The 27,361-nt window shown below is 35.5% G+C and overlaps 4 protein-coding genes across 6 annotated transcripts; all 4 read right to left on the bottom strand.

Moving 5' to 3' along the window:
* Positions 1–1,045: 1,045 nt before the first annotated feature.
* LOC109147860 (GDSL esterase/lipase At5g03610-like) lies at positions 1,046–2,891 on the bottom strand. The gene is made up of 6 exons (XM_019295518.1): positions 2,825–2,891; positions 2,632–2,754; positions 2,234–2,377; positions 1,893–1,991; positions 1,730–1,782; positions 1,046–1,618 (listed from the first exon to the last, which is right to left on the bottom strand). The coding sequence occupies exons 1-6, from the start codon at positions 2,889–2,891 to the stop codon at positions 1,046–1,048; spliced, it is 1,059 nt and encodes a 352-aa protein (XP_019151063.1).
* Positions 2,892–5,473: 2,582 nt separating this feature from the next.
* LOC109148120 (GDSL esterase/lipase At5g03610-like) lies at positions 5,474–20,392 on the bottom strand. Of its 3 annotated transcripts, XM_019295904.1 has the most exons (5): positions 20,301–20,392; positions 19,978–20,187; positions 19,538–19,794; positions 18,802–19,346; positions 5,474–5,489 (listed from the first exon to the last, which is right to left on the bottom strand). In XM_019295904.1, the coding sequence occupies exons 1-4, from the start codon at positions 20,365–20,367 to the stop codon at positions 18,816–18,818; spliced, it is 1,065 nt and encodes a 354-aa protein (XP_019151449.1). In that variant the 5' UTR covers positions 20,368–20,392; the 3' UTR covers positions 5,474–5,489; positions 18,802–18,815. The 3 variants fall into 3 exon arrangements, with proteins under 3 accessions (XP_019151449.1, XP_019151450.1, XP_019151448.1); XM_019295905.1 differs by lacking the exon at positions 5,474–5,489 and having other exon boundaries at positions 18,575–19,346; positions 20,092–20,187; XM_019295903.1 differs by lacking the exon at positions 5,474–5,489 and having other exon boundaries at positions 18,578–19,346.
* On the bottom strand, positions 6,051–13,604 carry LOC109148116. Its single transcript, XM_019295897.1, has 4 exons — positions 13,552–13,604; positions 11,212–12,331; positions 6,949–7,001; positions 6,051–6,286 (listed from the first exon to the last, which is right to left on the bottom strand). The coding sequence occupies exons 2-3, from the start codon at positions 12,314–12,316 to the stop codon at positions 6,985–6,987; spliced, it is 1,122 nt and encodes a 373-aa protein (XP_019151442.1). The 5' UTR covers positions 12,317–12,331; positions 13,552–13,604; the 3' UTR covers positions 6,051–6,286; positions 6,949–6,984.
* A 4,495-nt stretch (positions 20,393–24,887) lies between the features above and the next one.
* LOC109147859 lies at positions 24,888–25,241 on the bottom strand. Its single transcript, XM_019295517.1, has one exon. It carries the CDS (start codon positions 25,239–25,241, stop codon positions 24,888–24,890), a length of 354 nt encoding a protein of 117 aa, XP_019151062.1.
* Positions 25,242–27,361: the final 2,120 nt, after the last annotated feature.

Raw genomic sequence — 27,361 nt, 5'->3', positions numbered from 1 at the left:
GAATAATAGAGTCCTAATAAAATTAACCTTAATGTGCAAACCTTTGAACTACTCAAGTTCTTCATTATATTTGTGGAATTTAAGTTCCTTTTAAAAAATATTATCATGAACCAAACAAAGAATAATAAAATTTTCTCCACTTTTTACGAATTCTAATTCATTGAAAAAATATTTTCCAGCTAACCAAACTGCTCCAATTAAGTTTCAATTGGGCAATTGAAAGATGCTTCCTATCTTCTCTCATTAATAGAATCTTAGAACTCGGTGGCTCAGTTTGGTAAATGACTGTTAGCTGATTGGTTAATTAGAGAGTGTAAATAGTTGATAACATGAGTTGATTGTAGAAAGGTGTTTGGTAAATTAGTTGTTAGCTAATAGCTGTTTGATATAATTTTTTTTTCTCAAAAAGTTGCTTTGAGTAGTTTTTTTAATTTTAACATTTTGGAGTTACAAAAAGCTAATTAACCAAACACTTATTGATTTTTTAACCAAATCAAACAATTAATAGTGATCAAATAAGTCAAAATTGACTGGTTAACTATTTTGCCAAACAGGGTCAGTATGTTTTATTTTTTAATTTTAACTTGCACCCTGATAGTATGGTGACTCAACTGAACATGAACCCCAGATGCTAAACCGGTGCTCACTGCGCACAAGGAGCTGGTGAGACTCGACCCTTGATCATTCTTCCAAAGTTTCACCTCTATGACCAGTTGAGCTACCCATGCGAGCTTTTAATATTATTAGAATTATGCTCAATCCACTTTGTTACCCCTTTTAGGGATGATTTGAACTAATTATCCACAAATTTTAAATTAATTATAAATTAAATCTATCAAACATTGCTCATCAGCTCTGCGGATTACACTAGTGTATAGATATATTTAAGTAGAGCAAAAGGTAGATGAGAAAAACAAGGGTACGTGAAGATGCTAATAATGCTAGTAGGATAATGGTTGATCTTATTATATATTCAATAATGTTAATAAGCTAAGCATTTTCGATCTCGATCTTATTACCAATATTTTGAACATTGAATTATTGTCTAAACAATTGGGGTGGCCTGATGAGGCTGAAACAGATGGGGAAGAGAAGATTTCAAAGCAGAATAAACAGCAAACCAGCCTTGCTGTGATGGCTGTGTCATATCCCAGAAGAATGCCATTTTTGGATCATCACACAGTCCATATTCCTTCTTCCCATTCAAATCAACCTCCCCACAGTTACCAAGGCAACATGGAGCCAATGGATGTGGGAAACTAGATTTCCCAGGATGCTGGTCGTGTTTAATGTTCAAGGCTGACGTGAAGGCAGCATAGAGATCAAGAACAACAAAGGGTGACCCCTTAGTTTGGTCGTTCAGTTTGTCTAACATTTGATTGTGAAACCTCGTAATGCTGTTTGTATGTTCGTCGCAGTTTGGGTAGTTGCCGGTTGAAAAAGTTACCGCAGGTAGGCATCCCAAAGGTTGCATTGCTGTCACGGCTACTTTGGGGAGTCCCATCTCATGAATGCGTTTAAGGTTCACACTAAGCTGCTCCGTAATGGATTCAACAAATTCCTCCATACCCTGCAAACAAATCCAGCAAATGGTCGCTAGGAGATTGTCGGATAGAGGCTGATAAAGTATCAGATATAACGATAAGAAATAAAGATACGTCTTCCCTAACTGACAAGTATAGTATTAATTATTTGGGGTCGTAATAATTATTTAATCCTAACAACTTACATGTATATGTCCATGATAATTCCCATAGTCATTCCCGACCGAAGTGACAAGAGCTACAGACGATGTAAGGTCGTGTTTGGTGTACGCATTTTGTTGAAGGAGTTGTTGCAGATAATTTATTTGTGTGTCATGTTCGTACAGCCTTCGAATGTGTCAAACACACCTGCCCCTCCATATGCAAAATTCATCCCATATTGCTTTGCTTCCCCATCTCCTTTCCACAATCTGTAGGGTTGTGGGGATCCTATTCCCAGATATTCAGCTGATATATATAACCACAAATTTACTAATTATATTTCTGATTTCATTCGAGTAAGAGTCAAATTTTATAAACTTACCTAACTTAACTGAAATCTAAATTGATTTTATAGTGATAGGATACGGAATGTTATAGGCAAAAAATTTTTAAAAAAAAAATTAAGAACCACCAAACGGAACCTATGCAATCGGTGAGAACGCAACCGTCGGACCATCTACCGAAAGGTTTGCCGGGAAAAGTCATACCATAAGGTTTCCGCCAAGGCCTGGAAGCACCAGTAGGTGGCCAATTACCGGTGTCAGCATAGGAGTCACCAAAAACAAAGAGCTTTTCGGGGCCACGGAAGATAAGCTTATTATCTTGTGGTTGTCTCCTTACACCATTTACCTCTGAAATTGTCAATACACCAAATGTGATAAGCTCGTTATGAGGCACCCGACAATGGTTCTCTTACAATCTTACTTAACGAGCTGCTGAATCCATAAGTTACACCCAATATGGCAGGCTCGTACCAAACAATGATTCTCCTATAGTCCTACTTAATGAACTGATTGATTCAATTTAGTCGTCCACTATCATGTGGGGCTTGGAAATAAGAAAATTTCGCCTTAAAAGTTTAATATTAATACATATTTAAAATTACCGATGTCAGCATAGGAATCACCGAAAACAATCAACATCTTAGGGCTGTAAAGGATAAGCTTATTATCATGTGGTTGTCTTCTTGCACCATTCACCTCAGAAAGTTTCAATACAAATAGAACAACTTAAAGTAAAAAGTAAGACATAAACTAAAACTATTAAGGTGAGATAGTTTCGCGTGATCAGATCAAAACCTGGGAAAAGGGTGGCTAAACAAGCTGAAAGACATAAGAAGATGGTGAAACAAACTATTTCCTCCATATTGTATTACATTGAAATTGAGATTTAATTTCTCAGGTTTTTGTTCTTAAGAGTGCAGTTTCCTTAAAAATTGCAGTGAGGAAGACTTTGCAAGTGAAGGTGAAGGTGAAGGTGAAAGATGCTTCCTATCTTCTCTCATTAATTTAGTACTCCGTATAATTTGTTTAAACTCCGTAGCTTTTGGTCCTAGCTAGAATGTGTAAAACGTGTAAATGTCATGGATACATAATTACTTTATTAAATTTGCCCACATTAGTTTATTAATTTGTTAAGTGCTGTAGATGCATTGGTTTTTCGAACACTTCTTCAACCCAATACAGACTATATATATAAACTAGTTTTTTTACTCGCATTGCGCGATTGAGATAATGTCCAATGTTTTTTTTTTTTTTTTTTTTTTTTTTTTTTTTTTTTTAAATAAGTACTTTAAAGTATATCAAGGCAAGATTATATTGGAATTGTTCATGCATAGATAATTGAATGTTGAATTTGCGCATTTAAATAGGTAATTCTAAGTTTACGAATTTGCGCATTTAAATAGGTAATTCTAAGTTTACGAATGCAAGATAATATAGTCAAGATTGATTATAATTGTCAATAAAATAATTGTATAGTTATGGTTTAAATCAAATACGGGACATAACAAAGAGCAAATAAAAATTAGGGCATAAAATATTAAATATATACTAATATTGAAGAGCTAACTGCTGATTACCAAACAAGGACATTGCGAGGTAGTTTCCCACTTCAATTTGTTGTGTGATTTGAATACTTTTTTTGTTTATAAATCCCCAAGTAGTTAATATGATTGGCTTAATTATATATTTTTTTAAAACTATTATTATTATTATTATTATTATTATTATTATTATTATTATTATTATTATTATTATTATACCTTAGGTCATTTACATGTTAATCTAAATAGCTAATTTTTTTAAATATCTTTTTACCAACCGTTGATATAATTCGCTGGTCTAATCCGCTACCGCTAACTGCTGATTGTCAAACAATGACATTGCGAGGTAGTTCTCACTTCAATTTGTTGTGTGATTTGAATACTCTCTTTGTCAACAAATCCCTCAAGTAGTTAATATGATTAACTTTATTAATTATATATATTTTTTAATTTTTTCATAGTATTAATAAAATACTTGGTAAATAAATATATAGCATTATTTTGTATTATAACTTTGATATTTAATTAAAAAATAGTGCACAAAAAAAATAATAGACAATGTAGTGAATATAATCAATTGATGAATTTGAATGTAAAGAATTTTTACATTGGAGAAAAATAAAAATAATATAACTAATAAAATTATTTCTTTTAATTAATTTATTGATAATGAATGAATAACTTTTTTTTAATAAAGACATTATATGAACAATGTAGCGAATATAATCAATTGATAAATTTGAATGTAAAGAATTTTTATATTGGAGAAAAATAAAGACAATATAACTAATGAAATTATTTCTCTTATTTAATTTATTGATAATGAGTAATTTTTTTTTTAATAAAGACATAGTACGTAGACACATAATTATAAACCTAAAGAAATGTATATGTATTATTTTTTAATTATATAATTTAATAAGAGTGAAATAGAGTACTAATTATGTCAACTTTGATTGAGATGGGGTTCGAACCTAAGACCTTTCTTATTAAAATCAATGAGTAAGTTAACGGTGAACTAACAGAAATTAACGAAAAAAATAATATTTAACGGAAAAGTTAACGAATAATCATATTCATTAAGGATAAATTAGGAAATCTTTAAGGAAAAATTAAAATCTGATCAATCTGAGCCATTCATGATTCATTTGATTAAAAAAATTGACCGCCATTTTTTCTACCCATTATAGGCCTAACTCTCTTGGGCTCTTATTAGTATAGTAGATATAAAAGGGAAAATGGTCAAATAAACCCCTAAATTTTATAAAAAAACTCAATTAGGAACTTGAACATTTAAAAATTACAATTAAGTTCATTGGCATATTATTTTTGTGCATCGGATCCCAAAAATCAGTTATTGACATGTAATAACATATCACTAGAGTTTCGGCAAGACTCACTGTTGGAAATTATGAAATTTCCGACCACTTGAAAGTGATCTTAAATCAAGTCGAAAGCCTTGTTCCGACCACTTTTGGTATCCGGAAAAACCTTTGTTGCTATTTCCGACCACTTTTTACTTTCAGTTTGATTTAAGATCACTTTCAGGTAGTCGTAAATTTCATAATTTCCAGCAGTGACTCTAGACAACTCCGACGACTAACGAACGATCACTGGTTGCCTCTGAAGAAGGCAACCGGCATGTCGCCTTCTCTGGTGGAAAAAAGCGACCAACTAGTTTCTTGGAGGGGGCGATGCTATAGTTTTATTAATATTGGCCGGAAACATAAAAGTTTGTAATAATTATAAAATTGATATCATATTTTTTTTTTTATACTAAAACTCTCAACTATTAATGAACTCAAATAAGTTTCTATGACTAGTCGGGTGACATGGGAAACCCGCAACCACTAATCGAGAGCGTGCATTAGGTAAACCCAATCCATCCAGATTTCCATCTGAGCTTTTATTAGCATTTTGAACATATATATTAAATTGTTGTCTAAACAATTGGGGTGGCCTGCTCAAAGTGAAACAGATGGGGAAGAGTAGGTTTCAAGGCAGAATAAACAGCAAACCAGCCTTGCTGTGATGGATGAGCCATATCCCAGAAGAATGCCTTTTTTGGATCATCGCACACTGTGTATTCCTTCTTTCCACTCTCATCAACCTCCCCGCATTTACCAGCGCAACATGGCTTCAATGGACGTGGGAAACTAGATTTCCCAGGTTGCTGGTCGTGTTTAATGTTCAAGGCGGTCGTGAAGGCCGCATAGAGATCAACAATACCAAAGGGTGACCCATCGGTTTCCTCGTTCAGTTTGTCTACCCTTTGTTTTAACATTTGATTGTGAAACCTCGCAAAGTAGTTTGTTTTTTTGTCGCAGTTTGGGTAGTTGCCAGTTGCAAAAGCTACGAAGGGTAGTGTCACGCCCCAAAAATGAGCATAACCCGGCCGTATTATTACGACAAAAACAAAATCGTTATAATACGAAGCCTGCTAAACAAAATATCAATCACAAGATAACCTAAACAACCTCTTGGTCTTAAAGTTCCTTCCCCCAAAGATAGCTTAATTGGAATTATAATATACACATTTAAGCTTCTAGACATGGTTCAAATTACAACTTGAAATCCAAGGTCCTACTATGGACTTTGATCTCCACAAAAAGACTAGAAGTAGTCCTCCTCTATCACAAAACACTAGACTAATACCCCATGGTCTTTAACCCCAAAATGTGACCTCCCTTGTCTTAACCTCGATCAACACTCTAATCTGAAAACATGAACACACAAGTGAGCTCAAAGCATGGTACATCATATAACACTTCTCTACCAAATCAAGTATAAAGAATAAAGAGGACCACAAATAAATAAGGTAACATAAGACGTTTAATAAAAAGTATAATAAAAGCGTTAGTATTCTTATACAATTTTATCGCATAAGAGTATCAATAATTCCAGAGTTTTCCCTTCAAGTCATGAATCATAGATCGGTGCTCAAAATATCATAGAAATAAATAAATAAAGATATTACATACCTAACTCACCATTTTACTTTGAGAACTATAATATACTCATAGGATGAGCCAAGATCAATTAATAATATTACACTAGTCAAGGGTAGCAAAGCTACCAATTAAAATCAAGGGAATGTTCCAAATCAAGGGTGGCGAGACCACCAGTTGGAAATCAAGGGAACATTCCAAGTCAAGACAAGGGTGGTTAGACCACCAATATGATTAATACCTTTGAAAATCTATATATACCATGATCAACATTAAAACGCATCAAATTCCCAAATTTTCACGAGATATGTACTAATTCTTTATCATACAAAACATGCCCATAATATTCAAGAATAGCTTCAATACTTTACAATCACTTAAGCTATGGTATATAAGTTACAATGAGTAAGTAAGTGCAAAGTTCCCTTACCTTAGTAAGCTTTAAGCATAGAAATTCCTTTATGCACTAACCTTCACGGTCACCTATCAAATACATACACCATTATAACTTACTAGCATTCCAAATATTTACAAATTCTTCTTGTAAATTTATAAAAAAAAACCATGTTTTCTCCACACCAAGCAACAAGCCAAAAATATAAATAAATGAGCCTAAGACCTCTATTACTCTTCTTGAAACAAGTACTGTCAAAATTGAACAAATAAGATGTAGTTCATTAGGGAGAAAAATCAGCCGCAACATGGGTAATAAATCATAGGTTTGCAAGGGAAATGAAATAATAAAATAGCACATAACCCTACTAAAGCTATCCCAAAACACTCACTTTAAAACAACCCTTGACAATTTCAATTCTTCACTAGAATTCCCATTCTTGAGCTTCGAATTACAGCAAAAAATGAACCAGGATGCTAAAGTGTAAAATATCTTCTTTTAACAACAAAACTAAAGTAATTACCTTGTCCCCTTTTTTTACTTTGTTTTTGAGCACAAAAGCAAAACCTACTGCCTCCTCACTCTTCTTACGCCAAAAGCTCAAAGTGTCCTTTTCTCCCCTCTTTCTTCTCTACTAAGATTCCAGAATAATCTCCTTCCCCCTAATGGACTTCTCAAGCTTATGATATACAAATATTATTGGGCCCAAGAATGGACTAAGCCCAAATCAAAACTTAACCAACTAAATTATAATTTGGGCCTAGGAAGAATAAGACCTAAAAATATCTAGTTAGCCTATTATTATTATTATTATTATTATTACTATCAAAAATGAAAATTTGTCATTACATACTCTACCCCTTAATGAAAGTTTCGTCCTCGAAACTTACATACCTTCCTCAGTAAAGAGCTCAGGATAACATTCTCTCATGATCTCCTCTCGTTCCCAAGTAGCTTCTCTTGATGTGTGATTAGACCATTGTATCTTGACCCACTGGATTTTACGTCGCCTTAAGGTTTGTTCCTTCTTGTCAACTATACGAATAGGCACTTCTGTGTAGGACAAGTTATCTTTGATATGCAGTGGCTCATAGTCCAATATGTGACTAGGATCTGAAATATATTTTCTTAACATAGATACATGGAAGACATTGTAGACACTAGATAATCCTGGTGGAAGTGCGACCCTATAGGCCAAATCACCAACTCTTTCAAGAACTTCAAATGGTCCCACATAGCGAGGACTTAACTTTCCACGCTTTCCAAATCTCATCACGCCCTTAGTAGGAGACACTCTCACATACACAAAATCTCCGCTATTAAATTCTAAGCCTCGTCTTTTCAAATCAGCCCAACTCTTCTGCCTATCTTGAGAAGTTTTGATCCTATCTCTTATTAACTGAATCTTCTCAACTGTAAGTTCTACCAGTTCAGGACCCAATATCTTTCTTTCTCCAACTTCATCCCAACACAAAGGTGACCTACACTTCCTCCCATATAATGCTTCATACGGTGCCATTCCAATGCTTGATTGATAACTATTATTATAAGCAAACTCAATTAAGGGCAAATGTTTACTCCAACTGCCTTTAAAGTCAAGTACACAAGCTCTAAGCATATCCTCTAAGGTCTGAATTGTCCTTTCTGTTTGCCCATCAGTTTGAGGGTGAAAGGCTGTACTGAGTTTAAGTTCTGTACCCAAGGCTCTTTGCAAACTCTTCCAAAATTTTGATAAAAACCTTGAGTCCCTATCTGAAACAATGCTCACTGGAACTCCATGCAATCGAACAATCTCATCAATATAGAGTTGAGCCAAATCGTTCAATGGTGTAGTACGTCTAACTGGCAAAAAGTGTGCAGTCTTAGTGAGTCTATCAACAATCACCCAAATAGAATCATTTCCTCGAGTAGTCCTTGGTAACCCACACACAAAATCCATTGAAATGTGTTCCCATTTCCATTCTGGTATTTCTAAGGGCCTTAGTAATCCTGCAGGCCTTTGATGTTCTGCTTTGACTTGTTGACAAACCATGCATTTTGATACAAAGTCCGCTACGTCATGCTTCATGCCGCTCCACCAAAAGTTTCTTTTCAAATCTTTATACATCTTTGTGGCACCAGGGTGCATTGCAAAATGAGACTTATGAGCTTCGCTTAAGACTTCCCTCTTAATCACCTCATCATTTGGCACACACAACCTAGACTTGAAGCGCAATGAACCATCCCCAAAAATTAAAAAGTTTGTAGTCTCACCTTTCTCTAATCTTTCTTTTATATTTTTCAACCCTGGATCATCAATTTGAGCAACCTTAATTCTATCCAATAATGCTGGTTGAGCAGTTAAAGTTGCCAGAACCTTACTAAACTTATCCTTAGTTATCACTTCTACCTCCATCCTTTCAAACTCTTTTAGTATCTGAGGTTGCATAGTTAGAAAGTTTGCAAGTCCCATAGATGATTTTCGACTAAGTGCATCTGCAACCACATTAGCTTTTCCTGGGTGATAGTGAAATCTTATATCATAGTCTTTAATTAACTCTAGCCAACGCCTTTGCCTCATATTTAGATCTTTTTGTGTGAACAAGTATTTCAAACTTTTGTGATCAGTGAAAATCTCACAAGGTTCCCCATATAAATAATGTCTCTAAATTTTCAAAGCAAAAACCATCGCTGCAAGCTCTAAGTCATGAGTTGGGTAGTTCTCTTCATAAGGTTTTAGTTGGCGAGAAGCATAAGCCACCACTCTATCATTTTGCATTAACACACAACCCAACCCTTTCTTTGAGGCATCACTGTATATAACAAATCCTCCCATGCTCGAGGGGAGTGCTAATATGGGTGCACTTACTAGACGGCTTTTCAAGTCCTCAAAACTTCTTTCACATTCTGCTGTCCACTCAAATTTCACAAGCTTCCGTGTCAAGTTAGTTAAGGGAGAAGCAATTTGAGAAAATCCTTCCACAAACCTTCTATAATAGCCGGCCAGCCCTAGGAAACTCCTCACCTCAGTTACATTTGTAGGTCGTGGCCAATTAGACATTGCTTCTACTTTGGCTGGATCAACAGAAATTCCATTTTCTGATATTACATGACCAAGAAAAGATACTCTGTTAAGCCAAAACTCACACTTACTTAGTTTTGCATATAACTTCTTGTTTCTCAATGTTTGCAACACCATCCTTAAGTGTTCTACATGCTCTTCTTTGGTTTTAGAGTAAACCAAAATATCATCGATGAAGACTACAACAAATTTATCTAAGAATTGCTTGAAAACCCTGTTCATCAAATCCATGAAAGCAGCGGGAGCATTCGTTAACCCGAAAGGCATAACCAAGAATTCATAATGGCCGTATCTAGTTCGAAACGCAGTTTTAGGTACATCTGCTGCCTTGATTTTCAATTGGTGATAACCAGATCTCAAGTCAATCTTAGAGAAATACTTTGCTCCTTGTAATTGGTCAAATAAGTCGTCTATGCGGGGTAACGGATATTTGTTCCTTACAGTTACCTTATTCAACTCTCTATAATCGATGCAAAGTCGAAAACTCCCATCCTTCTTTTTAACAAACAAAACAGGTGCACCCCAAGGTGAGACACTAGGGCGGATAAATTTCATGTCTAGTAACTCTTGCAATTGTACCTTTAATTCTCGCAACTCTGCTGGAGCCATCCTATATGGAATTTTGGACTTAGGAGTTGTTCCAGGGATCAAATCAATCTCAAACTCTATCTCTCTATCAGGGGGTACTCCTGGTAATTGCTCAGGAAAAACTTCAGGAAAATCACTAACCACTGGAATGTCTTCTAATTTCACATCTTTGGTTTGTGCATGAATTGCATAAGCTATAAACCCTTGACATCCCTTCCTTAATGATTTTCTTGCACTCATGGTTGAGATGATATGTAGGGGTATCTTAGTGGCCAATACACCTCTCTCTTTGCAATTTTGCATGCAAAATTCTTGTTGCCCTGGAATCTGGAATATAACCTTTCCCTTAGAGCAATCAATATAAGCATGGTTCTTTGATAACCAATCCATCCCAAGTATGACATCAAAATCATGTATATCCAGCAAAACTAGATTTGCCACCATTTCTCTCCCTCCAAGCAAAAGAATACAATTTTTGACCCACATATCCGCAACTTCAATCTTCTTCATAGGGGTGCTAACAAACAAGGGTTCATCTAATTTTTCCGTTATTAGGTTCAAAGACTTCACAAATCTCTTAGACGCAAAGCAATGAGAGGAACCAGAGTCAAACAAGACATAAGCGTTTATAGAGTTTATGGGCAATATACCTGAAACAACATTGTCGGCAACATCTGCATCTTGTTGAGTCATAGCGAATACGCGAGCATTAGTCCTGGGTTTTTGTTGAGTTGATCCTGCTGCAATATGCATTTTCCTTGGACAATCTTTCACTTTGTGTCCCAATTGACCGCATTCAAAACATGCCCCAGACTTACGGCGACATTCCCCAGTGTGATAAAGATGGCAGAAGTTGCACTCCTTGGTCTGCACAACATGTCCTTTACTTGTCTTCTTATTTGGTATATTTCCACTATCCCTTGGCTTTCCATATTGTTGTATGGATTCTCTTACCCTTTTTCTGTCAGACCACTGCTCCTTGGACTCATTCAACCTTGCTTCAACTTTTATGGCACTATCGAACACTTCTTGATAGCTATGATAAACATTAGATGACATATGATTGCGGATTGCAGACCTCAAACCATTTTCAAACCTATTGGTCTTTGTTTCCTCATTACTCATATAGATTGGAAAGAACTCTCCTAGTTCCATATATTTATGAGCATATTCCAAGACTGTCATATCACCTTGCACCAAATTTAGGAATTCATTTTCTAGCACCCTCCTTACACTATCAGGAAAATAGTTACAATAAAACACCCTCTTAAATTCTTCCCAAGTTATATGATCCCCATCTGGGTATGATGCCCTTGTAACCCCCCACCAATGCTCTGCATTTCCTTGAAGCAATGGTATAGTTACACCCAATTTGATTTCCGGAGGGAACTGCATAGCTACAAACAATTTCTCCACCTCTTTGATCCATTTAATTGCTGCCAAGGGATTTGGTCCACCATCGAAAGTCGGTGGGTTTACACGTCTAAACCTTTCAAAATAGGACGCTTGATTATTAGTTGCTTGTTGCTGCAAAAGGTTAGCTAACACTTGAAAGGTGCCCGCAATGTCAACTTGTGTAGTTGTTTGAGGCGCAGCTTGAGAGGTATTTTGAGGTTGAGGAATACCGGAAGAAGGGACTTCATCAACCGGTACATCTCGAATCCCTTGAACTAGCCTAGCAATTCGACCACCTCTCGATTGCCTTGCCTGCCTTCCTCTTCCGCCGCCAGAGGTTCCTCCACGACCTCTATCCATGAATTGACTAATTTGCTGAAAGACATACAAACAATGAAATATAACAAAAACAATACAAACAACCATTCACAACATCAAATACCTAAGATTTACAACCGACCCACCCAATCCATATTAGAACATACATTTGTTTACAAGCCTAGATTTTTTTTTATTTTTTTTTTTAAGGAGTCAACCTATGCTTGGATAGAAAATCAATTCCAAACCTAGGCTCTGATACCAACTCTGTCACGCCCCAAAAATGAGCATAACCCGGACGTATTATTACGACAAAAACAAAATCGTTATAATACGAAGCCTGCTAAACAAAATATCAATCACAAGATAACCTAAACAACCTCTTGGTCTTAAAGTTCCTTCCCCCAAAGATAGCTTAATTGGAATTATAATATACACATTTAAGCTTCTAGACATGGTCCAAAATTACAACTTGAAATCCAAGGTCCTACTATGGACTTTGATCTCCACAAAAAGACTAGAAGTAGTCCTCCTCTATCACAAAATACTAGACTAATACCCCATGGTCTTTAACCCCAAAATGTGACCTCCCTTGTCTTAACCTCGATCAACACTCTAATCTGAAAACATGAACACACAAGTGAGCTCAAAGCATGGTAATCATATAACACTTCTCTACCAAATCAAGTATAAAGAATAAAGAGGACCACAAATAAATAAGGTAACATAAGACGTTTAATAAAAAGTATAATAAAAGCGTTAGTATTCTTATACAATTTTATCGCATAAGAGTATCAATAATTCCAGAGTTTTCCCTTCAAGTCATGAATCATAGATCGGTGCTCAAAATATCATAGAAATAAATAAATAAAGATATTACATACCTAACTCACCATTTTACTTTGAGAACTATAATATACTCATAGGATGAGCCAAGATCAATTAATAATATTACACTAGTCAAGGGTAGCAAAGCTACCAATTAAAATCAAGGGAATGTTCCAAATCAAGGGTGGCGAGACCACCAGTTGGAAATCAAGGGAACATTCCAAGTCAAGACAAGGGTGGTTAGACCACCAATATGATTAATACCTTTGAAAATCTATATATACCATGATCAACATTAAAACGCATCAAATTCCCAAATTTTCACGAGATATGTACTAATTCTTTATCATACAAAACATGCCCATAATATTCAAGAATAGCTTCAATATTTTACAATCACTTAAGCTATGGTATATAAGTTACAATGAGTAAGTGCAAAGTTCCCTTACCTTAGTAAGCTTTAAGCATAGAAATTCCTTTATGCACTAACCTTCACGGTCACCTATCAAATACATACACCATTATAACTTACTAGCATTCCAAATATTTACAAATTCTTCTTGTAAATTTATAAAAAAAAACCATGTTTTCTCCACACCAAGCAACAAGCCAAAAATATAAATAAATGAGCCTAAGACCTCTATTACTCTTCTTGAAACAAGTACTGTCAAAATTGAACAAATAAGATGTAGTTCATTAGGGAGAAAAATCAGCCGCAACATGGGTAATAAATCATAGGTTTGCAAGGGAAATGAAATAATAAAATAGCACATAACCCTACTAAAGCTATCCCAAAACACCCACTTTAAAACAACCCTTGACAATTTCAATTCTTCACTAGAATTCCCATTCTTGAGCTTCGAATTACAGCAAAAAATGAACCAGGATGCTAAAGTGTAAAATATCTTCTTTTAACAACAAAACTAAAGTAATTACCTTGTCCCCTTTTTTTACTTTGTTTTTGAGCACAAAAGCAAAACCTACTGCCTCCTCACTCTTCTTACGCCAAAAGCTCAAAGTGTCCTTTTCTCCCCTCTTTCTTCTCTACTAAGATTCCAGAATAATCTCCTTCCCCCTAATGGACTTCTCAAGCTTATGATATACAAATATTATTGGGCCCAAGAATGGACTAAGCCCAAATCAAAACTTAACCAACTAAATTATAATTTGGGCCTAGAAAGAATAAGACCTAAAAATATCTAGTTAGCCTATTATTATTATTATTATTACTATCAAAAATGAAAATTTGTCATTACAGGTAAGCATCCCAAAGGCTGCATTGCCGTCACGGCCACTTTGGGGATTCCCATCTCATGAATGCGTTTAAGGTTCATACTAAGCTGCTTCGTAACGGATTTAATAAATTCCTGCAAAACATTTTTCAGTATAAGTATTACATTCTAATATTAATTTGACTTGATTGGACGTGTCTTAGAAATAATGATATGTGTGATGGTCTGGGACAAGTGTAAATGTGTGACCGAGTGATATAAGACTTACTGGTATATCTCCATGATAGTTCCTATAGTCATTCCCGACCGAGGTGACGAGAGCTACGGACGATGTAAGGTCGTGTTTGGCGTACGCGTTTTGTTGAAGGAGTTGTTGCAAATGATTTATTTGTGTCGTCATGTTCGGACCGTCAACGTTTGTGTAGTCAAACACACCTGTCCCTCCGTATGCAAAATTCATCCCATACTGCTTTTCTTCGCCATCCCCCTTCCACAAATTGTAGGGTTGTGGGGATCCTATTCCCAGATATTCCGCTGATATATATATACATAACAACAAAATTTATTTTAAACTTAAAATATTAATATTTAGTTTACTAATTATGTTTTTGGTCTTTCAGTGCTACAGCTGTGTGACCATCATTAATTAAACCCTAAGTTATGTTTGAAGTGATGATTTTAGCCTTTTAGGGACATACTATTTCTGTTTTTGATTTGGTCCTTAGCTTCCGGGACTAAAATCATTTGCCCATAACTTAGGGATTAAAGATAATCACACATATAACTTCAAAACTAAGTCTGTACCACTGGTATAATTGGAGGATCAAAAATACAATTTTTTTCTGAAATATTTTAATTTGTTTTCATTTGTCACAAATGGCACCTATGTAATCAGTGAGAACGCGTCCATCAGACCGTCTGCCGGAAGGTTTGCCGGGAAAAGTCATATCAAAAGGTTCCCTCCAACACCCGGAAGCATTTGTAGGTGGCTAATTACCCGTGTCAGCATAGGAGTCACCGAAAACAAAGAGCTTTTCGGGGTCATTGAGGATAAGTTTATCATGTGGGCATCTCCTTGCAGCATATACTACCTCTAAAATCATCATTACAAATAGAATAAAATATAAAAATACGTTTACTAGTTAGAAAAGAAAAAAATTCTTTTTCCAAAAAAACAAATACGCTTAATTACTTGCACATTAGAAGCATATAAAACAAAACAAGGATTAAAAAAGCTGAGGAAAAGTTAAAAGTAACAAAAAAACATAGAATTGAAGTAAATATATATAGCATAAGGGGTGAGATAGTTTTGCATGATCAGATCAAAATTAAACCTGGGAAAAGGATGGTTGTTAAACAAGCTGAGAGGCATAAGATGATGGAGAAACAAACTTTTTCCACCATAATGTATTATTATATATATGTATTGAGATTGAGTGGTATAATCTGCAGGCTGGTTGGAAGACATTTTTGCTTTTTTCCGGTTTTTATGGTGCAGCTGATTGTATTAAAGGTGAAGTTTCCATAATTTAATTTGTTTCCTACTGAAGGGGGAAAGATGCTTCCCAGCTTCTATCATTAATTTAATTAATTTGTTTAAACTATGTATGTTTGGTTTAATATTAAATTGTTTTCCAAGTAGTGGTGAGTGTAAAATGTGTTATATCATGGACACAGAATTAGTTTATTAAATTGTTCAAAACCCATTATTAAATTGTGTAAATGTGTTATATCTTGGACACTGAATTAGTTTTTTTTTTTTTTTTTTTTTTTGATGGACAAGGAGGGGATACCCTAAAAAAAGAGAGATCTAACTGCTACTTCTTTTAGGCCAGCTCGCCCGGAGATGGTCATGGACACAGAATTAGTTTATTAAATTGTTCAAAACCCATTAGTTTATTATTTAAATTGTTCAAAATATTTATATATTGAAAGTAACCCAACCAAGTTGATCAGATTATTGATTTGGTGATAATATTCAACTATCAACAAAAATTATTATATAATACTAATATGTCACCCATGCGATATGATATGATGTACAAACAATAACATATATTCAATAAGTATTATTATTTATATAATTTATATAGTGCAAAATAAATAAATAAATAATCAAAATATTAAATGATATTCTAGCAATTTCTTATTATAATAAAGTATGGATGGTATCTTGAATCAAATTTTGCTTTATAATGGATTAGTATTGGGATTAAATAAAAATTAAAAAACAAAAACAAAAAGAAAACAAAAAAGACCACAAACTCATCGCTTGTCCGACTCCAAAAATATCATGGTGATACAAAGAGAGTTATACTAAAAAAGTCGCGAAGATTAAATCCAATTTGTGGGTATTTCTACGGAAGGAACACCTAAAAATTGGAGCTTAAAGTGATTTTCGTAGACATAAATTTTAAATTTAAAAATTTTAATTAAATGTAATCAGCAAAACAAACAATGTATTTAGTAAATGTAAGCTATGTGTGTTATGTTGCTTCATGTTCGCAAAGATAATATATTTCTTTTGTAAATGCATGTCATGCGTTTTGCTCTTTACGAAGAACAACAATAACAACAACAACAACAGCAACAACAATAATAATAATAATAATAATAATAATAATAATTTACATTCCCATATATATATATATATATATATATATATATATATATATATTAATTTCAATAGCATTGATATTTGATATTTTAATCATGTTAGGTTTAAATGATAAATTACACTGTGGACCGATGTTCACCTTGCATGGTGGGTCCTAGTTCAAAATGACATCATTTTCTATTAAATGTCAATTAGTGTATCATATTTAACTAAATGTACATTGTGTATTTTCATTCACTATATATACTCTATAGTAGACTCATAATATTCTTTCTATATGTTCATAAAATCAAAGTTTAAGGTATATAATAAACATTTACTACAGACAAATTATATGATTAATAACATTCATAATGTACTGTATTATTCATAATATTTGCTCTATATGTGCATAAACATAAACCTTAATGTCAATAAAAACTAAACTAAATATACATCATATGTATTTTTATTTGCTCTATAGTATACTCATAATAGTCCGTCTATATGTTCATAAAAAAACAAAGCTTATTGTGTATAAACATTATACTACAAATGCATCATGTTTAATAAAATCAATATTCTACTATATTCATAATATTTGTACTATATGTATGTCCATACACTCTGTAGTAGATTCATAATATTCTTTTTATATGTTCATAAAATCAATGCTTAATTTACCTAAGCGTAACACTAAAATAATGAATTTATGTATTTATAGATTTATTTTTTAAAAATAAAAAATATATCAAATAGATGTCATTTAAAAGATCACAATTACAAATTTTTAATGATATAATTTTGATACAATTTGTAAAAAAATAAAAATAAAAAAAAAAGATACAAATTAACTTTAATGTGTGAACCTGTGAACTACTCAAGTTCTTCATCATATTTGCGGATTTTAAGTTCCTTTTAAAAAAATTATCATGAACCAAACAAAGAATAATAAACTTTTCTCCACTTTTTACTAATTCTAATTCATTGAAAAAATATTTTCCAGCTAACCAAACTCCTCCAATTAAGTTTCAATTGGGCAGTTGAAAGATGCTTCCTATCTTCTCTCATTAATTTGATAGAATTTTAGAACTCAGTGGCCTAGTTTGGTAAATGGCTGTTAGCAGATAGCTAGCTGTTAGCGGATTAACTAATTAGAAAGTGTAACTAGTTAATAACATTAGCTGATTGTAGAGATGTGTTTGGTAAATTAACTGTTAGTTGATAGCTGCTTGATATAATTTCTTTTTTCAAAAAGCTGAAAAAGTTGTTTTGAGTAGCTTTTTGAATTTTAACATTTTAGAGTTACAAAAAGCTAATTAACCAAACATTTATATTGATTTTTTAACTAAGTCAAACAATTATTAGTGATCAAATAAACCAAAATTGGCTGATTGGATAACTATTTTACCAAACAGGGTCAGTATATTTTTTTTTTTTTTTTATGAGGAGAAAAACTTGCACCCTATGGTACCTAAGTTAACCATGCTAGCAAGATATGGGCGACAAATTCAACAAATATAGTATATTATAGAGAGAGAAATTTTAAACTTGTGATATTCTTTTTTGAAAGCTACTGACTCTATTACATTGTAGTATCTGTTCATATACTTGTGATATTCTAATACTAGAATTACGCTCAATCCACTTGGTTACCTTTTAGGGATGATTTGAACTAATTATCCACAAAATATAAATTAATTATAAATTAAATCTACCAAACATTGCTCATTACTCATCAGCTGTGCGGATTACACTAGTGTATAGATATATTTAAGTGGAGCAAAAGGTAAATGAGAAAAATTAAACAAGCTAGGGTGAAGATGCTAATAATGCTAATAGGATGGTTGATCTTATTATTCAATGTTCATAAACATTGAATTGTCTAAACAATTGCGGTGGCCTGCTGAGGCTGAAACAGATGGGGAAGAGAAGATTTCAAGCCAGAATAAACAGCAAACCAGCCTTGCTGTGATGGGTGTGTTAAATCCCAGAAGAATGCCACTTTTGGATCATCGCACACTCCATATTCCTTCTTCCCACTCAAATCAACCTCCCCACACTTACCATGGCAACATGGCGCCAATGGATGTGGGAAACTAGATTTCCCAGGATGTTGGTCGTGTTTAATGTTCAAGGCTGACGTGAAGGCAGCATAGAGATCAAGAACAACAAAAGGTGACCCATCGGTTTGGTAGTTGAGTTGGTCTATCCTTTGTTTTAACATTTGATTGTGAAACCTCGTAATGTTGTTTGTGTTTTGGTCGCAGTTTGGGTAGTTACCAGTTGAAAAAGCTACCAAGGGTAGGCACCCCAAAGGTTGCATTGCTGTCACGGCTACTTTGGGGACTCCCATCTCATGAATGCGTTTAAGGTTCACACTAATCTGCTTCGTAATGGATTCAACAAATTCCTCCTGCAAACAAGTCCAGCAATTGGTCGTTAGGAGATTATCAGGAAGAAGCTGATAAAGTGTCAAATATAACGATATAAAGAAATAAAGATAGGTTGATAAGTATATATAGTGTTGATCCTGATATCAGAATCATTATATTAATTGAAGCAGACTTTTGCAATGGTGATAATTATTTAACCCTAACAGCTTACTTGTCCATGATAATTCCCATAGTCATTTCCGACCGAAGTGGCAAGAGCTACGGACGATGTAAGGTCGTGTTTGGTGTACACATTTTGTTGAAGGAGTTGTTGCAGATAATTTATTTGTGTCGCCATGTTCGGACAGCCTTCGATTGTGTCAAACACACCTGCCCCTCCATATGCAAAATTCATCCCATATTGCTTTGCTTCCCCATCTGCTTTCCACAAATTGTAGGGTTGTGGGGATCCTATTCCCAGATATGCAGCTGATGATATATATAACCAAAAATTTACTAATTATGTTTCTATGACAAGTTCTTTGTATAAGAGTCAAATTTTATAAACGTACCTAATTTAATTGGAATCTAAATTAGTTTGATAGAGATAGGATACGGAATGTTATAGGCAAAAAAAATTTAAAAATAAAAATAGGAACCACCAAACGGAACCTATGTAATCGGTGAGAACGCGACCGTCAGACCATCTGCCGGAAGGTTTGCCGGGAAAAGTCATACCATAAGGTTCTCTCCAAGACCTGGAAGTATCAGTAGATGGCCAATTACCGGTGTCAGCATAGGAGTCACCGAAAACAAAGAGCTTTTCGGGGCCATTAAGGATAAGCTTATTATCCTGCGGTTGTCTCCTTGCACCATTTACCTCTGAAATTATCAATACAAATAGAAACAAAAACATAAAACATGGAATTGATGAAAAGTAATTAAACACATACAGCATAATAAGGTGAGATAGTTTTGCGTGATCAGATTAAAACCTGGGAAAAGGGTGGCTAAACAAGCTGAGAGGCATAAGAAGATAGTAAAACAAACTTTTTCCACCATAATGTATTGAGATTGAGTGGTTTAATTTGCAGGCAGGTTAGAAGAGCTTTTGGTTTTATCTGGGTTTTATGGTGCAGCTGATTGTACTAAAGGTGAAGTTTCCATAATTTAATTTGTTTCCAAGTGAAGGGGGGGAAATGCTTCCCAACTTCTCTCATTAATTTAAATAATTTGTTTAAACTCCGTATGTTTGGTTTAATTTTAAATTGTTTTATAAGTAGTAGTGAGGGTAAAATGTGTTATATCATGGGCCGGCAAAGAATTAGTTTATTAAATTGTTCAAAATGTTGATGCATTGGGACAACCCGGCAAATTATGCTATGTTACCGTGTGGACCATGCATGGTGCACACAGTTGCAAAAACGACGTCGTTTTAACTAAAAACACGTGTCTCACTTAAGAAAAAAAAATTCAGTTTCGATTTCCGATAACAGCATTATGTTAATATGCATACTCAGCGCAGGTGGTTTGTCTTGCCACCGTGGGGGCCTGGGTGTGGGCATGTGTGACAGTGTGAGGTGTACGTGGCATTGCCTGGTCGTTTTGTACGTAGGAGGATGGCAACGGGGAGAGGGGACACGTGGATGGTGAGGAAGAAGGGTGAAGGAGGATCACACGTGTCACACTAAAAAAGGTTCCTGGGCATATAAGTAGGATGTCTTCTTTCAAAAGATTGAACCCCAACCCTAAGGGTCCCCCACACCCCAACCCCACAGAACATTTGGGAGGATATAAGTAGGATGTCTTGTCTCTCCTTTGGATGGACTCATTGTCTATCTTTTTACGCAACAGTACAGTTTATATTATTTTACATATAATATATGATGAAGAATTCAATTTTCACCATAAATGGTACTTTAATAGAAAGTTGATTAAGTATTCAAGTTGGCAAATTATGTTGTGGAATTGTGTCCATCTCAGTTCCAAAATTGTTCATAATTATGAATATAGAGTTCTATAATTATGAACATAGAGTTCTATAATTGTGAATATAGAGTTTAATAATTGTGAATATAAAGTTCAAAAATTATGAATAAAGAGTTTTATAATTATGAATATAGAGTTCAGTAATTATGAACATAGAGTTCTGTAATTGTAAATATAGAGTTTAATAATTGTGAATATGAAGTTCAAAAACTATGAATATAGAATTTTATAATTATAAACATAGAGTTCAGTAATTATGCATATAGAATCATTTCCACCTTGCAAGATGGACACGATTCCACAGCATAACAATCCATTCAAGTTTGCTTTCTCTTATATCCCATCCTTCCATCCAAAATGGTATTGTTGGGGTTATATAAATTGGGTCTAGCCCAATAGCCCATTGGAGCTTGTTTAACTCAAAAGGATAAGCAATGATTATTGTGTGGACCATGTTCCACACAAGTTGTGTAGACCATATTTTGTATACTGTAAAATAATGTACATTCAGTACAAAAATGGTGTACATTGTATTTAGGGGATATACATTATTTTTGTACTAAGTGTACATTATATTATTTTTTTTTTTTGAAAGTAAACTGCGGTATATATTAATCAATCAAAGTCGAAATAAAGGAAGGAGGGTTATCCTCCCATAACATCGTGTTCGCCTGCGCAGAGGCTGACTGAGCTAACGAATGAGCTAAAATATTTAAAGAACAGGAAATATAAACAAAAGAGTAGGAAATTAAAGGATTCATCAACTCCCGACATGCTGAAACAGCTAAACCATCGTAAGTGCGATTCTCAACCACTGAACTACCAAGTGCGTGACATAGGTTCGAGCAATCTGACCGTAACACCACCTCTGTGACTCCATGATCCCTAAGCCAGGATAGGGCCTCTTTGCATGCATATGCCTCCGCCATAAATGGTCCCTGACAAAGCGGAAAGGGGCCGTTTTTGGCTGCCAAAAAATTGCCATTCGCATCCTGAAGTATAATACCGTACGCCCCCCGTCGAGTCGTGGCCGAATAAGCTGCGTCAAAGGAGCAGCAAATGTGCGCCCGTGACTGCCCTGTGACAGCAGTAGCATGCCGTGTCTCGGGCTGCCCAGCAGTGGCAGTAGCCGCGGACTGCTGCTGTCCCTCCGTGCGGCCCATAGCAGAGCACCACGCCTCCATGTTAGCCATTGCCCGTTCGTACACAAGCCGTGGTCTACCAACCTTATACTCCCACACCGCCGTATTCCGTTGCATCCAAATATTGTACATAATGGCCACCATGGAAATAAATTGTTTCTCATCAATATTTTGGAGGAATGATTCAAGCCACACACCAAAGTCATCATCCACCGAACCCTGCATAACAAATCCCGAAATATTCCACACACATTTAGAAAATTCACATTGTACTAATGAGTGTAAAATATTTTCAGAGCTTAGAGCACACAAAGGGCATGCTAATGGGACATCTACCCTCCTATTATATAAGTTCGTGGTGGTGGGTAATACTCCTCGCACAGCTCTCCACAAGAAAACTTTCCACTTGGGGGGTATTTCTAGGTTCCAAATTTTATTCCAAGATGTGAAGCTATTTGGGGTACAGAAACGGTTCCCATTAAATCACGATAGGCAGCTTTTACCGTATAAATTCCTTTAGGGTCCCCATGCCAATACCACATATCATCATAGGCAGGACTAATTGGAATAGCCAAAATCCGCTCCACCTCCTCCGCAGAAAATAGCTCATTAAGTAAAGGGACGTCCCAGGTAGCTGATGCCGGATCAATTAACCCTGAAACTTTGACTTCCCCCAGATGAGGAGGCTTTTCAGACATTATTCGTGGCTCAGATTCACACGGCAACCACGAGTCCCCCCAAACCAAAGTGGTGTCCCCATTTCCAATTCTTCGCCTGACATTACGAATAATGAGTTCCTGGGCAGCCATTATACTTCTCCATGGGAAACTTGGATTATTTCCAACTGAGGCATTCAAAAAATCTGTATTCGGGTAATACCTTGCCTTATATATTCTTGCCACCAGAGAATGAGGATTTGTCAAAAATCTCCAACCCTGCTTACCCAACATAGCCACATTAAAAGCTCTCAAATCCTTAAAACCTAGGCCCCCATATTTCTTCGGTACACTCATTTTATCCCATGCGAGCCAATGTATTCCTCCCCCATCCCTTCCATTGCGCCACCAGAATCTATTCATAACACGCTCCAGATTCTTGCATAGTGAGTCAGGTAACAAAAACACACTCATAGTAAACGTTGGCATTGCCTGTGCCACCGATTTGAGTAAAACTTCTTTACCTGCTCGGGACAAAAGTTTCTTATTCCAGGAGCCAATTCGCTGTCACACCTTATCCTCCACATAAGCAAATACCCGCCCGTTTATTCCTCCCCACAAATGCTGGCAGCCCCAGATACTTTCCAAAATTTTGTGCTTGATGAACCCCAAATTTTGTCGCCACCAAATTTCTTTCCGCTTGCTGAGTGTTCCTACTAAAGCATATATTTGACTTATTATAATTAATAGTCTGACCAGAAAGCTTCTCATAATCAGTAAGACACCGTTTAACTGCCTGTGCCTCACCAGCATTTGCCTTAAAGAACAGGAGGCTGTCATCTGCAAACAAAAGATGTGAGAGAGCAGGAGCTCCTCTCGCCACCCTTAAACCATGTACATCACCTCTATCCTGAGCCTGTTGTAGCAACAATGATAAACCCTCCGCACAGATAAGAAACAAATATGGGGATATAGGATCCCCCTGACGGAGCCCGCGGGATGGGGTTAATTGACCTCCAGACACACCATTAATCATAATATTATACGAAACGGTAGTGACACATTCCATAATGAGATTTACCCATTCTACCTGGAAGCCCAGAGCCAACATCATGTTTCTCAAGAATGCCCATTCCACCTTATCATAGGCTTTTGCCATATCCAGCTTCAGAGCTCCCCACCCCACCTTACCCAACTGCTTCCGACTAAGAAAATATCCAACCTCGGCAGTTATCAAGATATTATCCGTAATCAACCTGCCAGGAATAAAAGCACTCTGCGATACAGAAATAATATCGCCTAATAGGGGCTTCATACGATTAGCAATTACCTTTGCAATAATCTTATAAACAACATTACTCAAGGCAATCGGGCGTAGATCCGTGACCATCTCAGGGGACTGCGTTTTCGGGATCAGCACAATATTCAACTCATTTAGGCCTGTTGGCAAGGACCCCGTATTCAGACACTGCAATACACAACTAGTCACATCTGGACCAACTATATCCCAAAACTTCTGATAAAAACCCGGATTCATTCCATCCGATCCCGGTGCTATGTCTGGGAACATAGCAAATAACGCATCTTTCACCTCTCCCGGGTCATACGGCCGGTTCAGCCATTCATTGTGGGTGTGGGTCACACGAGTAGGGATAGAGGCAAAAAAGTCCACTCCATTACTCACATCGGGGTTAGCAGTAAAAATATTATCAAAATAATTCATTACAACTGCTTTCATAGCATCACCATCTACCCATCCTCCCAACTCATCTTTAAGACGTAAAATAGTATTATTTCATTTTCGGGCAGAAGCATACTTGTGATAGAAGCGAGTATTTGCATCCGCCCCACGAAGCCAATGCTGCTTCGCCCTTTGCCTCCAGAATACATCCTCCTGCTTCTCCAACCGTACTAATTCAGACTCCAGACGACGGAAGTCCGCCAACGCCTCGGGGCTCACACGACCACGGCAATTCAACTGCTGCTTCTTGAGAATAGCAATCCGTTTCCCAAACTTATGGAAACGGTCACCGCCCCACTTCTGAAGCTTTATACCACATCTCTCCACCCTGGCCTGTAAATCTTCCACCCCATGTCCCCACGCCTCCTCCACCACCTCCCTACATCCCTCATCCAGCAGCCAGGCCATCTCAAAACGAAAATGCCGCGGACCTACACGAAATCCCCCACCTGGCCGTATGTCCAGGAAGAGAGCCGAGTGGTCCGATCTCCTGGTCAGAACATTATACAGTATAAAAATAATATACATTTAGTATATTAAAATGTACTTTTTGTTATGGACCACAATAATTTACCCAAATTTCACTACTAAGAAAAATAACCCCTGCTTTGGAACTCAATTGAAGAATTATCCTCAATATATTTGAAGGGAGGTGGGGACGGGGTTACAAACCGTTCTAGTTAATTTTTTGGATTTTGGATTTTCCATTGACCCTCGTGTCTTCATGGAGAATCAGCTTCCTACTATATTATTAAAGCAAGACTTACAAGATAACGACTTACAAGATAACCCTTGAAATATTGAGCTAAATTCCTATTTTGTACATTTCCTTTCTCTAGATTATAACTGTAACAAATGTGAAGACATGTAGCATGCTATTTTTCTTTTGACTTCGCCTTCTTCCCAACAAAGGGCCACAATGGCACAATTAATGGCTGCCAAAAATTCAACCATGTAAATATATGTTACATCATGACAAATATTGTAAAATCTCTTTCGATTTGGCACAGTAAATAATAATAAATAAATAAAGACATGATTTTGTCTTTTTGAATTTCCATTTTCCACAAAAAGATCCCTTTTTTTTTTTTTTTTTTTATTTTATTAAACCTGGCTATATGTTTATATTGGGCAAATTGTACCATGAACTAGGGTCTACCTTGCATTGTAGATTTTGGTCTAAAAATAATCTCCAGATTCTGTATCTATAGTTGACACATTCTATACATACAGTTGATAGTTTATATATCTGTAACTATCATATTATGTGTTAGCAATTATCAAGTTATTTATTTATATGTACAGAAAATGTTACATATAGGTACAAAATGTGTTAACTGAAGGTACATGATTTTTGTATCAGAGCTCACAATATAATATGAACCCTGATCCATAGTATAACAATTGCTTATATTGTTGTTAACTAGGTTTTGGGCCTAAATGTGATCGAGTGCATAATCATGGTGGATCGTTATGCTGTGCATCCGTATGGTGCATACGGATGTAAAAACGACGCCGTTTTATTAAAAACGCGCATCCCACTTTAAAAAAAAAAAAATCAGTTTCGATTCTCCTCAACAGCATTATGTTGTTCATAGATTATGGAATTTTAGTTCATAGATTCTGAAATTTTAGTTCATAGGTTCTGGAATTTTAGTTCATTGATTATGGATATTTAGACGTGAATCGAAACTGATTTTTTTTTTTTCATTCATGCTGGATATTTAGTTCATTCATTATGGATATTTAGTTCATTCATTATGGATTTTTAGTTCATTCAATCTGGAATTTTAGTTCATAGATTCTGGAATTTTAGTTCATCGATTCTGAAATTTTAGTTCAAATCATGCACAATATAATGTTGTTGCTGGGAATCGAAACTGAATTTATTTTTTTTTAAGTAAAACGCGCGTTTTTAATAAAACGACGTCGTTTTTGCATCCGTATGCACCATGCATGGTGTATACGGATGCACAGCATAATTTGCCAATCATGGTACCCTGGGTTCAAAACCTAACATGGTGTTTGCCTGTTTGGTTCAAATAAAGGAAATATCTTAGAATTTCAATACGAAAGGAATAGAATATGAATACGATAATTCTACTATTTGGTTTAAAAGAAGAATACACATAGAGTTATAGGATGAATGACTAGTGATCAAATGAGTCCATCATGTTATATGAGTCTGTGTAGACAAATTTGGACCATTGAATGCTTGAGATCAATGGCTTAGATTTCGCCAATTGTACAAGTGAAGTGTACAGTTACACAGTTGGCTACATTTAAGTCATTGATATGAAGTATTCAATAGCCCAAATCTGTTCACACGAACTCATATATTTTAAAACGTTATCAATCAAATAATGTGTGACTTTCATTCTCATTCCCTATGTAACTATATCTAACCCATGAACCAAACACACCCTTATATATATTGAAATCAAGGTTTTTGGTCTGCAGCTTTTATTTAAAGGTGCTGTTTTTGTAATGGCCAGTTTAGTTTTTGTTAAAATAATTGAGGAAAAATG

The sequence above is a fragment of the Ipomoea nil genome, unplaced genomic scaffold (assembly GCF_001879475.1).
Source record: "Ipomoea nil cultivar Tokyo-kokei standard unplaced genomic scaffold, Asagao_1.1 scaffold2036, whole genome shotgun sequence".
NCBI lineage: Eukaryota > Viridiplantae > Streptophyta > Magnoliopsida > Solanales > Convolvulaceae > Ipomoea > Ipomoea nil.
This window is presented reverse-complemented; position numbering and strand designations above follow the sequence as displayed.

What these genes read in the sequence shown, in the direction of transcription:
- LOC109147860 (XM_019295518.1), bottom strand. Translation starts at nt 2,891, where the DNA reads ATGGAGGAAATAGTTTGTTTCACCATCTTCTTATGTCTTTCAGCTTGT. An exon ending in TTTAGCCACCCTTTTCCCAG is followed by an intron (nt 2,755 to 2,824) that starts GTTTTGATCTGA and finishes TTTTACTTTAAG; the next exon opens with TTGTTCTATTTGTATTGAAA. An exon ending in TGATTCCTATGCTGACATCG is followed by an intron (nt 2,378 to 2,631) that starts GTAATTTTAAAT and finishes TGACAATTTCAG; the next exon opens with AGGTAAATGGTGTAAGGAGA.
- LOC109148116 (XM_019295897.1), bottom strand. Translation starts at nt 12,316, where the DNA reads ATGGATAGAGGTCGTGGAGGAACCTCTGGCGGCGGAAGAGGAAGGCAG.
- LOC109148120 (XM_019295904.1), bottom strand. Translation starts at nt 20,367, where the DNA reads ATGGTGGAAAAAGTTTGTTTTACTATCTTCTTATGCCTCTCAGCTTGT. An exon ending in TTTAGCCACCCTTTTCCCAG is followed by an intron (nt 20,188 to 20,300) that starts GTTTTAATCTGA and finishes TGATAATTTCAG; the next exon opens with AGGTAAATGGTGCAAGGAGA. An exon ending in CGTTCTCACCGATTACATAG is followed by an intron (nt 19,795 to 19,977) that starts GTTCCGTTTGGT and finishes ATATATCATCAG; the next exon opens with CTGCATATCTGGGAATAGGA.
- LOC109147859 (XM_019295517.1), bottom strand. Translation starts at nt 25,241, where the DNA reads ATGGCCTGGCTGCTGGATGAGGGATGTAGGGAGGTGGTGGAGGAGGCG.